The sequence below is a fragment of the Anarrhichthys ocellatus genome, unplaced genomic scaffold (assembly GCF_004355925.1).
Source record: "Anarrhichthys ocellatus isolate YVR2014 unplaced genomic scaffold, GSC_Weel_1.0 scaffold5, whole genome shotgun sequence".
Taxonomy (NCBI): Eukaryota; Metazoa; Chordata; class Actinopteri; order Perciformes; family Anarhichadidae; genus Anarrhichthys; species Anarrhichthys ocellatus.
In genome coordinates, this window is record NW_022280035.1 from 7,962,677 (window position 1) to 7,979,953 (window position 17,277).

The window sequence follows — 17,277 nt, forward strand, 5'->3', positions numbered from 1 at the left end:
GACTGAGAATGTAAATCTCATCATAGAGTCCTGCAACCCAAATTATTTCTAAGATGTTGTTTTGTTGTTTTTTTAAACATAGTTTTGGTAAACCATTTGAAGGTGGCAAGTGTTCAGCTTTGATGTTATGCTGTACTATAAACTCCTGTTCCTCATATGAACCCTCTTCTACTTAGAAACCCTATGAATAAACAAATAGCCTGAGACTGACAATTACTCATTTTTGATAGTTAAAGATCTGTTTTTAATATATACGGTGCTAAAATGAGAAAAACAATGAAGTTTGATTTTGAAGAGTGACGACATGCAAATCCCACCAATTCGAAGAAAGGGCCCTTGAGGTTCATATTTGTGGTTCAAAGTGAAATTTCTCAACAACTATTGGATGGATTGCCATCAAATTTGGTTCAGACAATTATGTCTCCTTTAGGATTAATAGATCCCTTAACTTTTACTCTTGCGTCATCATCAGGTCAGATTTTTAATTAGTCCAATACTTTAGTTTATGACCAAATACCTGCAAAACTAATGACATTGTCATCAGCCTCAGCTGTACTTTGTGTTCAATGCTAATTAGCAAATAGTAGCATGCTAACATACTAAACTTTGATAGTGACAATAATAAACACACTATACCTGGTAAACATCAGTTTCTCATTGTCAGATCTTCAGTGTGCCTAAACGCACACTATTAATTAACCAGAAAATTAGTGAGTCTAATATCGTCATGGAAAAACAGTCCTGTAAATGCTACCGTTGTAAAGCTCATCAGTTTTATCTACTTTACGCATTTAACTGTTAGTCAAAATGGTGTTAACTTAACTTTATGGTAATTTTGTTGGCTGTAGTTTGTCATATTGCTGTGTTGTCCCAATCTCATGCCAATGTCATTATGTAAATTAAATTGGCAAAATATTTGAAATGCCTTCAAAATACACCGCTTATTCGAGTAGTCTTCACTAAAACTTAAGCATTTATCAAGGCTTTTGCATTGCATTGCATCATGCAGGTGTTTCCATATTTTTAGGACACTCAACGTATAGGAACTGATTATTAGATCAAGTGCACATGTAAATAATACACGCAGGGGAATAAATACAGATTCACACATGTACATGACTTCATATCATGTTACAAGGCTCCAAGCAATCTACCCTCTGCACACCCAATAAAAACCATCTGTCACAGCTCATTAAGACGCCAGTGTGCACAACGGCATGTTTGAACACGATCGCCTCATGCTGAAGTTCCCGATGGAGATGCTGATATTTTAGGTTCAGAATATGAGCTGCATCAGACACCAATCTATCTGCAAGTCCTAAAACAGACTAGGGATGGAGTAAAGAGGCAGGTGTTTACTAATATCACATTCACACAGTGTTTTAAGTCGGTGTAAATCAGAGGTACGTGTGAAAACAAAGCTGTCACGGGATTTCATGGATAGGACCCAAATGCAAGACCACAGGAGATAGAGTCCGATGTAACGGATTTTATTTAGCCAGAATAAAGACAGGAAGGTGTGGAGCCCGTGGTCCGACACCGGAGGGCAGGTGGATTGACGGTGTGAGTCCCGTGGCTCGACACCGGAGGGCTGGTAGCTCGACGGTGTGATGTCCCGTGGCTCGACACCGGAGAGTACGCAGATCGACCAGTACTCTACACCCGTAGCAGAGAGGAGAGAGATTAGTTCAGAAAGGAACAACGGGGTTCAACTTACGGAACGGCAGTGGAGGCTACCGAGGCAGAAGACAATACGGACTGACAACCCAGGCCTGCAAGACCAGGGTTGATATGCTGCTGGGTAACGAGCCAGATTGTCCGCAGCTGTGCATCCATCAGGGCGGTGGCAATGGGAGGTGTCTGGAGGCAGGCCCGAGAAAACAACACCAAGTACATGGCACAACAAAACAAACAGGGGAAGGACAGACACATGAGGAGAGGAGATTGGGGGGAAACAGAGGTTAACACACAATGGGTCATACAGGGATCCTGACAAAAGCAGAGTATTGGACTTGTTAGGTTAATTATAGGCTTGGTTTTCATTATCATTTTTATATATTTAAGATAAGGTCATTGTCATTGCACGATTTCGCATTGTTTCAGACTGGTGCACTGATAGATACTGTATATATATATATATATATATATATATATATCAGATGTACATGTATCTGCATAGGTAATGGACAGATTATTGGTTATTGGTGTTGGCTGTCCACGAGAGGTCCTCACTGATGTTCACCCCCAGGAATTTGGTGCTGCTCACTCTTTCTATATCAGCACCATTGATGGTCAGTGGTGGGTGTTGAGTGTGGCCTCTCCGGAAGTCAACAACAATCTCCTTGGTCTTGCTGTTATTCAGAAGGAGGTTGTTGTCTCTGCACCATGTGGTCAGAACGCTGACCTCCTTCCTATAGTGGGTCTCATCGTCGTTGGTGATGAGACCAACCAGAGTTGTGTCGTCTGCAAACTTGACCATGTGATTGGTGCTGTAGGTTGTTGTGCAGTCGTGTGTCAGCAAGGTGAAGAGCAGTGGACTGAGCACACAGCCTTGAGGGGCCCCTGTGCTCAGTGTGATGCTGCTCGAGGTGTTGTTGCCGACACGTACTGCTTGTGGCCTCTCACTGAGGAAGTCCAGCAGCCAGTTACACAGCGAGGTGTTGAGCCCCAGCTGGTCAAGTTTGAAAATGAGTTTTTGTGGGATTATGGTGTTGAATGCTGAATGAAATGCTATGAACAGCATTCTCACATATGAGTCTTTTGTGTCCAGATGGGTGAGGGCTGGGTGGAGAGAAGAGCAGATTGCATCCTCCGTGGACCGTTTGGCACGGTATGCAAACTGGAAAGGGTCCAGGGTGGGGGGAAGAATGGATTTGATATGTGACATGACTAGCCGTTCAAAGCACTTCATGATTATGGTGGTCAGTGCCACCGGCACCGGCACCGGTTTATGTCATGACACTCATAATTATACAATCAGGTATGAAAAGAATTAAAAATACCACTTAACATTATGGAACTAACCACAATCTCTGTCAATTTACTAATCTTTGAATGGGGTTAAAATCAACAATTATTAACTGTGCACAAGCAGTGAAATCCTCTAACTTCGGAAAAAGATGCAAAGCATCACTGATAGCATCATCACGGCCTCATTTACATACATATGCAAACCAGGAATCTAATAGACAAAATGACTAACAGCTCTAACTACTTTACGGCCTTAACAGTTGGAGCGGCGGAGTCGGTCTATCTGATAAAATCCCTCTGTTATCGGTGTCATTACAATGCTGATCTCCCACACGGTTCCCCCACAGTTCTCCTGGTTGCTTGCAGATTTAAAATGAGATGTCAAGCTGGTGAAATATCACCAGAAACAAGCACAGATGTGTTTTCAGGGTTTAAAAAGGTTGGCCTGAAGAACTTGAGGATTTCTCCACAATGACAAACATCTTCTCAACTCCAAAATATCACTCTGGAGGAGCAACAGGTGGTGGGTTGAGCTCTGGCTATGCACATGTGATAATACACAACAAGTACAGTGTGTGTGTGTGTGTGTGCATGTGTGGGAGTAGAGGCCACATTTATTGCACGTCACAGAACGTTGAAACGCTCACATCAGCCTTTACTCAAACACAGACAGACCAACAACAGACCAACAACTGTTACTGTAGTGACAACTCTGAAAGATAACTTGAAGTTGTTTCATATGAATCTGCGTCCAAAGGATGTTGAAGTCAAAAAATGTGCCCTGTGTCTAACCAAGATCAGATAACCAGTAAAATCAGTTTCTGTGCAGCAGGGAGGCTCAGCCACTGCTGGCATGACATCACAGGAAAAAAAACAAAACTATGCGATGGTTATTAGATTCCACTGCAGTCCACTACTACTGCTAGACTACTACCAAGGGCTCACAAGCCAAAAATGTGTACCATCCAAGAATTTGGCGACGAAGCTAATGGCAGCCACATAACTTTTGATCTTTTTGCAGCTATGACTGTGAACAGACGGCAAGAACGAGGATCCCAGTGCGACAGACAACTGAGTCCCTTCATTAAAATATTCAGCAATTCTTTAACAATTTTTATTTGATGTGTGTGTGGCCTGCAATCTCTGTTGCACATGATTGTTAAAAGCTTTCCTCCCTCTATAGACACAATTATAGGAAGACCATATTACTATCTTTGGTTGCTGGATTAACCTGTTTCTGCTCCTTGTTCTTCCCACTCCCTGTACAATTTGTACAGTTTTCTTATGCAAGAGTAGGCCTATACTACCTACTACATGAATTAACATAGCAATATGCAAAACCGAAAACAACCAACTTTTGACAACTGAAAGAGGCCTTCACAGCAGGACCCACCATGTCATAGAATATTGTGCTTTTTGCATATTTCCAAATGCATTACACACCCCTTGACTTCTCAAACCCTGGGGCAGGTAACTACTTTACACAGTTCCTGTAGCAGATGCAGGTAATTTTGTCATCTATTACACACCAGATAAGCAGTTTATGCCAGAGAAACTAAAAATGATATCTATCTTTCTTTTTTTTCTGTTATCATCAAGACTAAAGTATGATACAACAAGAGACACTGATGCAAACTGGCGGTGTGTCAATGTCAACTTACTCCTGCACAAAATAGTTATATTCCGTTTTATTGAGTTGTTTAGCTGTGTGTCTTTTTCTCCGCTGTGTGTGTGTGTGTGTGTGTGTGTCGGGAGGACAATGCTGCGGTTTCTTCGCATACCCGCGTCAACGGAATCCCGAAGTGCGTCATCAAACGTCTATTCTCTCGAACGCGCGCTGTGATTGGCCGGGGGCTGGAAATCTCCCCGCCCACCGCCCAGCCATGTAAGGAAATCTCCCGGACGTCATGGGTACAATAACTCGGATAGTATAAATGTGTTGCGGGTATGTGTGCGGAGCGACTTGCTCCTCAGCTGGGAAACACTGAAGATGACTGACGGCTGTTTGTGGATTACAGACAGTTCAAAACACTTGTAGACGAGCCCAACAGGTATGAAATATGAATGACTTTTTTATAATACATTATACGTGAATGCGAAAACTTTTTAGAGACGTTACAAGTGACACCTGGGCATTAAAAGGAGTTTATCGAAGAGAAAGTAGCCGCCCCTTCCCCATTTGTTTTCAGTAAAAAGCAAAGTGAAGTATTTACAGCTCCTGCATGTCTCAGTGTTACACCCATTTGTCACAGCCTGGCTCAAAGGCTGTCAAACTGGGTATGCAAGAAAAAGACTGATTTTTCAATAGAAAAAAGCTATATATTGGATTAGTTTATGCCAATATTTAGCACATCCCTACACAAAACTACAGTTCTTTATTTTAAAACGTATATTGTGCCGTTTTTTTTAATAATATAATATTTTATTGTGAATTTTTCTTAACTTTTGCAGTATTTGCTTTTTATTTTTTCACACTATGTTTATTGTTATGGACCAAAACACCAAGGCAAATTCAATGTATGTGATAACTTCTTGGCATTAAACCTGATTCAGTTTCAAATTAGACTCAACTTTATTGTCATTGCACACAGTACTGAGACAACAAAATGCAGTACAGCATCTAAACAGAAGCGCAAAAGCAGTAAAGTGCAGAGTGATATTTAGAATAAAAAGTAAGAACAACTACGGTATAAACAGTAGGGGTATATGAATGTGTTAAGATATACAGTATGAACAGTGTGCAATGAATATGCTGTTCGCAGGAGGCGCCGTGTTGAGTGTTGTTTGGCAGAGCAGTGTCAGAACGCTGCAGGCAGAAATACCAGAGGCGAAGCAATCAGCTCGTTGCAAACAGGCACGTTTTGAGCGGGTGCTGCACTAGTGTATTAAATGCCAGCACATGAATACTGTACACAAAGTGGGAGAGTAAAAAAGGGCCCAGCTGCTAACTTTTGCACCATTGGATCCCTTACCGGGCTACCATGGCTTGAGTGTTAAAGATAAAGTTAAAAATCTCCAATCTGTTTGGCGCTAACATTTTTGATTATGTCTTTTTCAGTCTTGCAGCTATGACTTGCATACACCCCCAACATGGATCTCAGCTCTATGAGAACAGCCTTGGCAGCTCGGAGCTTCAGAGCACAGACTTTATCTCCAAACTGGCTGTGAATATGATCAGCCCACGGGACCGCCTCTCTGCTCCATCCCTGCCAAGCATCAACTCCCTGGTGGACACTCACAGTAGCGACTTTGATGCATATTCATGTCAGTTTACTGCAGCCCCTGTACTAGTCCCCCCATCGTCTGGCCAGGAGACCCCCCTCAAGCTGGATGACCTCCAGGTTTACGGCTGCTACCCTGGAGCGTTCACGCTGAGTTATCTGGATGACGCTGTGTCCCCTGGTGGGTCAGATTATTTTGGCAGCCCTGCATCGACTTTGTCTCCTTCAACCCCCCGGTTCCAGAGTCAGCATGCGTCCAACTGGGATTCAGCCTTCGGGCCATACTCACCCGGTCCAGGATACTGGGCGGCAGAGGACACCTCAGTGCCACAAGAGCCCACTTTCTTCCCTTTTGGTTCTGTGGAGGACATGTCTCATTTGGGTCCAACACACTTACAAGAGCAGGATCCTTTCACTTTGACCCACCCTCAACCGTCAGCACTGACCTTCCCCCCCTTGGCGATGGAGCAAGCACGCATTCTCGATGGTACTGACCAGCTGGAGGGGAGCTTATCACCCAAATTGCAAAGTCCCAGTGGGAATGAGGGCTGCTGTGCTGTGTGTGGGGACAACGCCTCCTGTCAGCACTATGGGGTTCGCACCTGTGAGGGATGCAAAGGGTTTTTCAAGGTAATAAGATCTGACTTGTCTATGCATGCAAATACCCTATTTCTATACAAAGATGATTGCATGTATTGTGTCAGTCTTTGGGGCAGGTTTAAGAGTAATTTTAATTTTAATTTCACAGCGTACAGTACAAAAAAAATCCAAGTATGTTTGCCTCGCCAACAAAGACTGTCCTGTAGACAAGAGGAGGCGGAATCGATGCCAGTTCTGCCGTTTCCAAAAATGTCTAGTTGTGGGCATGGTGAAGGAAGGTGAGTTCAGTACAAACCCAGATGAATGGCGTAGAATTAGGATGGTGAAGATGAACTGAAAATAACTGTTGATGTCATCAATTTTTCAGTTGTGAGAACGGACAGCCTGAAAGGGCGAAGAGGTCGCCTGCCTTCAAAGCCTAAAGTGGTCCAGGATGTGACGACCACGGTGTCTCCAGTGAGCATGATTGCTTCACTTGTGAGGGCCCACATTGACTCAAACCCAGTCATTGGCAAACTGGATTACTCCAAGGTAAACAACAAAAACAAACAATAAACAACAAACAAAATCCCTCTTATTTATGCTTTGGGAATATTTGATTACGCACGTAGGCATCTGTTTGAACTTCTCTGCTGTCTGCAATTTCAGTTTGGTGAGACCGAAGTCAGTCCGAACCAGAAAGTTGAGGCAAGTGACGTCAAACAGTTTTACGACTTACTCTCATCCTCCATGGAGACCATAAGGAAGTGGGCGAAGAGCATCCCAGGTTACTCTGACTTCTGCTCAGAAGACCAGGAACTGCTGCTGGAATCTGCGTTTGTCGAACTCTTCATCTTGCGTCTTGCTTATCGGTGAGTGCAGCCCCCTAAAAAAAAATGTCATGTATATGATACAGCTTACGTGTCATTGGATATAATCAATAACCTGCGTTGCCTTTTCTGTTTAAAGTTCCAATCCTGAAATGAACACGCTCATCTTCTGCAATGGGGCCGTGCTTCACAAGACGCAGTGCGTCCAAGGCTTTGGTGACTGGATTGACTCCATCTTGGAGTTTTCTCAAAGTCTCCATCGCATGAAGCTAGACGTTTCCTCCTGCTCCTGTCTCACAGCCCTGGTCATAATCACGGGTATGATCTTCAGTCATCCTTTAACACTATTTAACACATCTGCCTTTAGAAGTATAGGTATCAGGCTTCAACCCACTTTTTTTTTCTTCAGATTTAAAGTTATTCAGAGTTATTTTTATCCAACAAGGACAACAGTTTGAACACGGTTTCATTGGTGCAAACAATACACGGATGTTGCACAACACAGGATTTGACGCGACAGGTGTATGTATATGACAGAATGTAACACGGCCTCATGTACTCTATAGTGCAGAGGAGAAGCAATATATCACAGCACACTAAGCATAAACACAATGCACTAAGCATAAACACAAAGCCAAGGAATTGTTCCAATGCAGCAGCATTAACACTTCTGACAACACCAGTCTGTGTGCGCTTCAGCAATGTAAATAAAATATAATATATAATAAAATATTAGATTAAACCGTGATCAATTCTATTGATGTGTGACTCTCGCATTTCAAAGTGTTTGAAAACAATGACTCAAACCTGTATCTTATTTTCTTCTGCAGACCGACATGGTCTCAAGGAGCCAAAACGTGTGGAGGACTTGCAGAACCAGCTCATCGCTTGCCTAAAAGATCACCTCTCTGGCTGCGGCTCCGACTCGTTGCGGCCAAATTATATGTCCAGACTTCTCGGGAAGCTTCCTGAGCTCAGGACTCTGTGCACTCAAGGCTACCAGCGTATATTTTACCTTAAATTAGAAGATCTTGTTCCCCCGCCGCAGATTGTGGACAAAATCTTCATGGATGCGCTTCCGTTTTGAGTGTGAGATGGGAGAGCAGTTCATATGAGAGCCAAAGAGAACAGACTGAGGATCCTGGAGAAGAAGAATCCTAAGGGATTATGCAGCTCTTGAGGAAAAGGCCTACATACCAGTTATAAAGCAAATTAGTTATAAAACTTGCAGATGCAACATGTACGAGGAGCCGTCCCAAAATGCTCTTCCTTGTTTGTTTTTCCAGGAAATTGTGTACTCTGTAGACGGGCCGCATGGACCAAAAGGTGACTGTTTACATATAACAAGGTGCCCTACAAAAGGAAGATGATTGCATTTTATAAGCAGTTACAAATTGAATACAAATCATATCTGCACCATCATTATAAGAATGTAAGCGCAATAATCTTGTTTTTTTAATAACAATCTTTCGACTGTAAATTGCACATAGAATATCCGACAAAGCATCATCATATCTTCAGCTCAACGATTAAAAAAGGTTATTATATTTCAGTTTAGATTAAATACTTCAGGTGCGCCAGGATGTTTTCAATTATTTCACAGAACCACTCAAATACACTTTTCAGCCTCAGAGTCCCTCAGAGCTCCAGTTTGCTTTATAGCTAATGCCACCATATGATTTGGTGATAATACAGTAGGTTAAACCTACAGAATCATTCAGTAGTATCATTCATGTATCATGAATTTACATTGTGCAGCTATACTCTGTATTGTCTTATACACTGGACTTATGTAGATTATTTTGAATCTGTTTTAAACCTGTTTAAACACCTGCCGGTGTTGTTGCCACATTAACTGTATTCTGCAGTTTGGGCGAAATGAAATTTGTTTGGGTTTATTTTTACATACTAAGAGATTATATTTTACTGAAACTAAACATGAAATAAAATGTAAGACTGCATATTCCAACTGCTTTTGTCATTTTTACTATTTGTCCCTACTTGCACTTGCACAAAATATTACTTACTTACTTATATGACTTACTTAATAATAAATAAGTTAGTCTCCTGTTTATTCTTCCATTGTGTGTATCCATTGTGCATTGCTGTGCCAGCAGCTTATAAGCCTTAGTGAATTATAAATTCTTTAGTTGGCAACAGAACAGTTGCTGAAAAAAATGTACCCCCCTTCACCTCCCTCCTAGTTATGTGCTGGTCTTTATTTAGAGTCTGGTTGAATTCCCAGTCCGGTCTCAAGTGACTCAGACAACTTCATCATTGTATAGTGCAACACTCTCACAAGAGTGTGTGTGTGTGTGTGTGTGTGTGTGTGTTAAAACACAAATGTAAATCTTGTACTGCTTGAAGTAAATGTTGTTACAAGACAATAGGAGATCACATAAATGCACCAGTTAATAGCATGTGGGCCTATATGATCTACTATAATGGTCCAAAACAGGCAAAGTCCCAACACCTGCCTTGAGTTACTAACCCAGTGTCCGTTAGCTTTTAGTGCCTACAGCCATTTTGCTACGACAGTGAGGCTAAGATAGCTTACATTGTGAATCTGGTGGAGGGAGCCGCACTTAGCTTACACAATGCCCTCTATAAGCGAGGTTCCCCCACAGTGTGACACCACCACAAATGTGAGGGAAAGAATATGTATGCATTAGCAACAGAGGGTTTAATAAAGCCTTACAAGGTTAAACCTATGGCGTACTATCCCTTCACCTGCTTTAACTTGTCGCCTCCCACAAGTGAACACGAGTCAGGTGCTCTGTTCCCCACAGGTGTAAGGGAGCGTGGCCCAGGAAACAAAGGGAAGAGAATTGATTGGGAAGGGAATTTTATTTTTTGTATGGGAGAAGAGACGGCATTCTTCTGGGTTAAAATACCCACTTTTAGCTCCTTTTTATGGTGGTACATCGACAGACTGAAGACTACTGAGTACTGAGGACCATAAAGATTGAGCAGCAAAACAAACCAAGGCCGGATAATTTTTTTCCCAACCCAACATCCAGTGAGTTTGATTCCTTTTTGGAGATTTATTGCATTGCCTTTTCCTGGATTATATTTTTGTATTGTGAAGGGAGGAAATTCAACCTTTTTTTGTTGGATTAAAACGGTCACATTAAGGAAGACAGTTTTTTTGAGTTGGACAAATTTTGGATTAACCCAGTGGACATTCCTCCAATTAGGTTTCTTGTGCTGTTATACGGGCGTGGTTGTTCTCTTAATAAATCACATCTAAGCAAACAATTAAGTTTCCTCTTAGTGCTTTCCTTTGGTAAGGTCAGGGGGGATTTAAAGGAAACTCAAATTATTTTCAGTTCCTCTCTTAACCAGGTCTTCCTATCATAGAGGCCCTTGAACTTAACTTGTAACTATTGTTTTAACGGCCCTGTCATGAGAATGAGAAGAGGTTACAGTGTTGACATTATTCCAAAACTGTCTATGAATTGTGTTCTAGAGATATCTACTGAAATGAGCATGTTAAACAGCTAGCCTTGGGCTGGCCAACCACCATTGTTTAGCTTCACCAATTTAAACCTTGGGGCAGAAGGTGGGTGTGTGTGGGGGGTGTGTGTGTGTGTGGGGGGTGCGGGGTGGACCGTGGTAGCAAATTGCCAATACTATACGGAAGCTGCTACGGTCTGATTGTTCAATTGTTTCTCAAGCACAACACCAGATGAATAACTGAAAAATACTCAAATGTGGGCAACAATTCAGAGGACTGGAGACAGACTACAGCCCAATAAGAAAGTATAGATCTTTACAAAGGGCCACTTGCACTTTGACGCATTTGTCTGATTGTAGATTACTTAAAAGGCATCATGAAGAACACATTTTGTGGTGTATCTTTAACTTCAGAATCCCAGTCACTCAGCACATATCTTCAGTTGCTGTCACATAGTAATGCCCACTATATATATGACATTACATGTGGGCTTATCACGATGCTTCAGATGTCATATCAAATACTGAGAACAGTCTTTGCTGTTGGATTGAGAGGTAATTTACAGCTACGTTATCTGAGCTGGTCTCATGCTTCTCTTGAGTTACAGGATCTGAAATGTTTCTTCTGGTGTAATGAAACTTAATATACAAGTTGGAGGCCTTGATAACTTTGTAAATGTCGGACTTATGCAACAAGAGCAGTTCAAGCCAGCATCACTCTGATTATAGAACATACTTCACGTGGGTGATGGTACGCTGATAATGATAAGGTGAGTAGGGCAGCTCTCTCATGATCCACCCATCATGCCTCAGTGGAAACTGGGGCGAGAGCAACTTGACTGCAGCTTGTGTGAGTGGAGTATGAAATGACAGTGATAATAGAGGAGCAGGCTTCAGACAGAGTTACAAGATTATAGGCCAGTTCCGAGACCAAATTGTTCACTCCATACTGTGACTCTTGTGTCCTGGAGAATATGACAATGTCACATTAATAAAAGAAGATCGACAGAGAGCCTTATTATAACATTTTGTTGATTGTAAATGTGAACCTTACGCTGGTGCTAGAGAAAAGTCAGGGGATCATCAAAGTCAGTAGGATTCATCCTCTGAGGAACATGAAGGTCTGTAGAAAATGTCATGGATATCGGATAGTTGAGATATTTCAGTCTGGACCAAATTGGTGCACCGACTGCACAATATGCTCTTTGAAGGAGAAGAGAAACTGCAGACAAATAGTGTTTTCCTAAGCCACCCTAATTATGCCATAATTAGACATGTATTTTAATCACGCCACTTAAATAGGAGAGGTGAAGAAGTTTCTTTTGTGACTGTATACTTTTTGTCTTTGCTCAACTGGATTGGGCGGTGTCTTGTACTGGACACTCAGTTTGGAACAAGATGTACTGAGGCTATTTAGTTTAATTTTATGCTGCTGGTTTATAGAGTTTATATATGGATTTGGTATTACACTTCTAGCCAAGATTTAATAATGATTTGTTACTAATCTATTACTGATCTTGTTACTGATATTTTAGAGGAAAAATATTATTATATTGGACAAACACCAACATTTTCATCATAGATTAGACTGGCATTTAATTGTATGTTTATATGCATAATATGGACATTGCCAGCATTGAAAAGTTGAGTTAAGTTTTGAAATAGGCTACAGAGTATTTCCATTTTATGCTACTTTACTACATTTCAAAGGCAAATATTGTACTTTTTACTTTTCAGATTAAGAGTTGTCATACAAAAAATAAGATCAGCTGATAACGTATGATTTATTGTTACATTTTAAACTATCCAACAGTATACATAGCAGTAAAAAATTGCACCCCATGTACAATCCAGTAATGTGATAATATAACACTGACAGCGGGCATTCTGCATGAGTATTTTTACTTTCAAAACTTTATATTGTGTTGCTAATACTTCAGTACTTTAACTTAATTTTAAATGCAGGATTGTAACAGGTTGTGGCTATTATTGTGTGTTTATGTTGCCTTGTGTTTCTTTAATATGTTGTTTTAAAGACCCTTTGTTGTAAATCAGAAAAGCATCTTCCACAATAGATTCTCAGGAGCTCCTTCTCCCAGGTATGGCACACCGTGCCAATTAACATTACTAACTTCGGTTCAGTTGGGAATACATGACACGTAAGCCTTGGCAGTGACAAGTTCAAGAGTTCAGAACTAACACTAGCTTCTACATACCGTATCTCTCAGACGGGTAGTAACAGATATACAGTACATCTAAGAAGGCAATGCTTCTATAGACACATCGGTCCTGTGCAGACAGAGGTCCTGCATGTACTCTGCTCTGAGGAGTCGTACTCATCCTTACAGATAGTGACAGGGCAGCACAGAAGCCCGTCTGAACACTTCTAATAATAGCCACGACTAAAATAGACAGTCACATGAAATCAATAATGCCACTTAGATATGACAGAGTTCTCTGGCTGGCTGGCCGGCCGTAATTATCCTGACACTCGTCACACTGAGGTCACTCAGCTCTCACCTGGAGACATTTTCTCAAGATCAACATTAATGTCACCTGCCCACTGGTGGAAGTAAACCAGTCACACATACTGTATTTAAGTACAAATTTGAGGAACTTTACCTGTCTTTCATGAAACTTTCTACTCCTGCTCTACTACATTTCAGAGGGAGATATTTTTTCTTCACTACATTAATCTGAAAGCGTTACTTTATAAATGAATATTTTTGCATACGAAACATGAATATCTTACTATGAATTACCCAACAGCACAAGTACAGTTGAAATAATTAAATAGTTATTTGGCAATTACTTAATTTTTCATGCAAAAACATGTCATGGTTCCAACTTAAATAATTTGTTGCTTTTCCTTTGAATTACTGCAATCATTTCAATTAATTTGTAATGTCAGGTTTGGACTGTTTTCGATAAAAACAAAGCATTGTGAAGGTGTCAACAAAAATAAGCAGATTAATACATAATTAATAAAATTAGTTAATAGTTAAAAACAATAGCCCAACCTCAAACAACTACAAAGGTAAAATCTTTCCTTTACATTCATGCATAAATAATAATCTAAAATATAATAGTATAACAGCCACAGGGAACATTTTTATTTTTAATAATTTAAGTACATTTTCCTGATGCGTTACAGTGCAGTATTATTACTTTTACTTAAACAAAGAATCTGAATACTGCTGCACCTGCCGAATATTGTACTTCATGCATGAAAAGTGTCTTTATTAAAATAGTTTGATAACCAGAGGAGCTCCTTGAATCAAGAGGAGATGCATCAAATAAAAAGAATGAAGTTTCAAAGGGAAGTAGTAAGATAGTGATGATGTCAGTGCTTGGCTAGTATTGCCATCCAGTGGTCATGTGATGACAGTGTTACTATGTTTACTGTTAAATAGTGTTGCCACTGAGGCTCAATAGAATGCATCTTCCTCAATAATTGCCAAACTGAGAAGATTTTCAAACTGTGCACATGCAATTGATTTTATCAAACATTTTCATAATTAACCACACAAAATGATTTGAAATCAACACCTTTAATATAAAACCAGTGACATTTGTTACTGTAACAGCAGGGAAGGTTAGACAATACAGAAAAAAAAAATGAGGCATTAGTTTTGAAGCATGTACAAACACCGTCACTAAACTCGGCAATTAGGGTACTTGCCACATCAAGGCACTAAAAATGAGATAACCAATGGACAATACAGTTATGCAAATTAAAAAGGAACAGCATGTAGCATTTAGGGAGATCTATTGGCTGAAGGTTTCAGTTGGTTGCAATCTGTAACCTCACCACTAGATGCCTCAAGTCCTACCTTAAAAAATTTGTGGGCAAAAACTTGCTAAGAACAAACATTAGAAGAAATATCTATACATAACTACATATAATAGGCGTAACATTAAGCTTTAAATTGGATACCCAGTACATTACGGCTTACATCGCAGACCATGGGAGGGTATTGGGAGGTCTAAAATTTGGCTCCGGTCTGCAGAGAAACGAGACAGAACAGTTAAAAGTACAAAGAAAATATGCACAAACAGGTGCTAAGAGCTGAAGCAGACCACTTACTTTGGATTCAGGGCTGTGTTTTCACCCCACACAAATGGAACAGCAGCATCATCAGCCTCTGCAAGACAAAACTCTCAGTTACCTTAACAGACTAAATCAATGTGTTCAAAGTCTGGTTCAGAGTACGCATGGGGAGAAAAACAATACTGCTTTAAGATACGGTGTATTGAATATTTCTAACTCAAGCACTGATTGTTCCTTTAAAAGCATAGAAATACTCTTTCTTGCCGATAGTTAAATAAGGAGATAAATACCACGCATGTCTGTACGCTTAATATGAAGGCGGCAACGGTTAGCTTAGCATAAAGACCGGAAACAAATAGCCTGACTCTCTCTTGAGACAATCCACCTACCAGCACCGTCAAAGCTCACCAATTAACACATTATATCATGTTTGTTCAATCACAAAAAAAACAACAAGTTGTGGTTAATAATTATACCTTTGTCCCAATCCTCAGACATGTCCTGGTTTACCCAAGTACTGACTGGGACCTGCCATTGAGAATGCCCATTGGTGCTTCCCCCTGTAAACACAACATAATCCCACTCAGGTACACTGTAAGCACACGTTGACTCCGCAGGGTAAAGAAGAGACAATAAAGTGGTTGTATTACCATCTTCAGTGTCCACGGATATCCTGTCCTCACAGGTTTCAGTGTGGCGTGTCAGCTCATGCTTGTGGACCAGGTGGCGAGCATTAAACGGGCAGGTTTTCAGCTCACTGGCCAACTTCGGATGATTCTATGAGAGAAAAGAAAAGGAGATTTACAGTTTTCAACCATACATGATACACACATCCTTGCATGTCAATTTACAATATTTCCATACTTGCTGGTGTTAGCGGTGAACAAGCACTCGACTCACCTTTCTGCACTTTATAAGATGGTAAGGGAAGCGGCAGGCCCGGATGAGGTGGTTCTTGTCAAAAGGGCACTGCTGAAGTTTGTCAGGGTCACAGTTTTTTTTTTCCTCTTTAAAGTCAGAGAAGAACAAATGAATACATTTCACCCTTTAATATTTACAACTAAAAAAAAGACAGCAACTTAAGATGTTGAAAATGTATTAAAGCGTCTTGAATATTACCGGTTTCCTCGTCCAACTGTGCTCTCTCACCAGCTGCAGTGTTGCATGGAGAGCTAGTGGTTCCATATCTGATCGTGGTCGCCATCTCTAGCTGTGATGTACTGAAGATACACCAACTAGCTAAAGGCAAAGATGCAGAATGCAAAAAAAAACACAATGTAGACAAAATAAACAATAGTGACCGGTTTCTAGATGCACATGCATCATTCAAAAGCTGCAGAACTATGACCAATCAGATCATCTGCAGGATTATGTCCAACTCTCCAGGTGTGGCAAATTATTGACCTGCTGAAAGTGTGTTTGTTTGCTGGTGTAGCTAGTTTTGTTTTGAATATTAGTCCTGAGCACATCTAGTTTTAGTACAACTGCAATGCAAAACAGGAATAGTAAGACAGGATCATAGAGTCCACTTAGAAGCAGATATGTGGCCTCAAAGGACATTCATGAGAAACAAACGATTAGTTACAGTCTCGTGCTTGTTAGTCTGAGGTGGCCCATTAGCCACCTGAGGAAACGACAACCTGAACTATATTTGGAAGAAATGTATTCGCACCAGGACGCCACCGACTTTGATTCAACTTCCAAATTACTTTAGCACTAGCTAGCTAGTTAGATTATTTATTGGTTACTGTTTTACTTTATTGGTTTACGGTTTTAAAGGCCCCCCCCCTCCCCTCCCTCCCTTATTACAGGTCGGCCTTTTTCAATCGGGCACCTGGAAGCGTGCAACTAAGATGTTTTATTTTAAATGCGGGTGTATTTTAGAGCAGTTTACGTGCGACGGCAGATTTTTCAAGAAATATTGTTTGCACTGTAAACATTTAATCGTCAAACATTGCTTTTAAACAGTGCATGCACACAAAAAGTTGGCTAGTAACGTTTGCTAGCAAAAACTTGGCAAGACGCCTCTTAAAATTAGTGACATTTCTAAAAAGTAACATTTCAGTTCTTAACATATGTTATGAATACAGTCTGTTGATAAATGTAATTTCTACGAATAACAATCTCATAAAGACCTTTGTTTCCAGCCTGCTTCTCTCCTGCTCGCGGG

General features: G+C 40.7%; 2 protein-coding genes across 3 annotated transcripts; one reads left to right on the plus strand and one right to left on the minus strand.

The window, feature by feature from the left end:
• Positions 1-4,938: 4,938 nt before the first annotated feature.
• nr4a1 (nuclear receptor subfamily 4, group A, member 1) lies at positions 4,939-9,549 on the plus strand. The gene is made up of 7 exons (XM_031845319.1): positions 4,939-5,021; positions 6,029-6,821; positions 6,940-7,069; positions 7,159-7,322; positions 7,440-7,642; positions 7,740-7,918; positions 8,431-9,549. The coding sequence occupies exons 2-7, from the start codon at positions 6,039-6,041 to the stop codon at positions 8,685-8,687; spliced, it is 1,716 nt and encodes a 571-aa protein (XP_031701179.1). The 5' UTR covers positions 4,939-5,021; positions 6,029-6,038; the 3' UTR covers positions 8,688-9,549.
• Positions 9,550-14,680: 5,131 nt separating this feature from the next.
• On the minus strand, positions 14,681-17,264 carry gtsf1 (gametocyte specific factor 1). Of its 2 annotated transcripts, none has more exons than XM_031845877.1 (7): positions 17,243-17,264; positions 16,227-16,346; positions 16,008-16,114; positions 15,758-15,884; positions 15,584-15,667; positions 15,144-15,201; positions 14,681-15,060 (listed from the first exon to the last, which is right to left on the minus strand). In XM_031845877.1, the coding sequence occupies exons 2-7, from the start codon at positions 16,309-16,311 to the stop codon at positions 15,009-15,011; spliced, it is 513 nt and encodes a 170-aa protein (XP_031701737.1). In that variant the 5' UTR covers positions 16,312-16,346; positions 17,243-17,264; the 3' UTR covers positions 14,681-15,008. The 2 variants fall into 2 exon arrangements, with proteins under 2 accessions (XP_031701737.1, XP_031701738.1); XM_031845878.1 differs by having other exon boundaries at positions 16,227-16,342; positions 17,243-17,260.
• Positions 17,265-17,277: the final 13 nt, after the last annotated feature.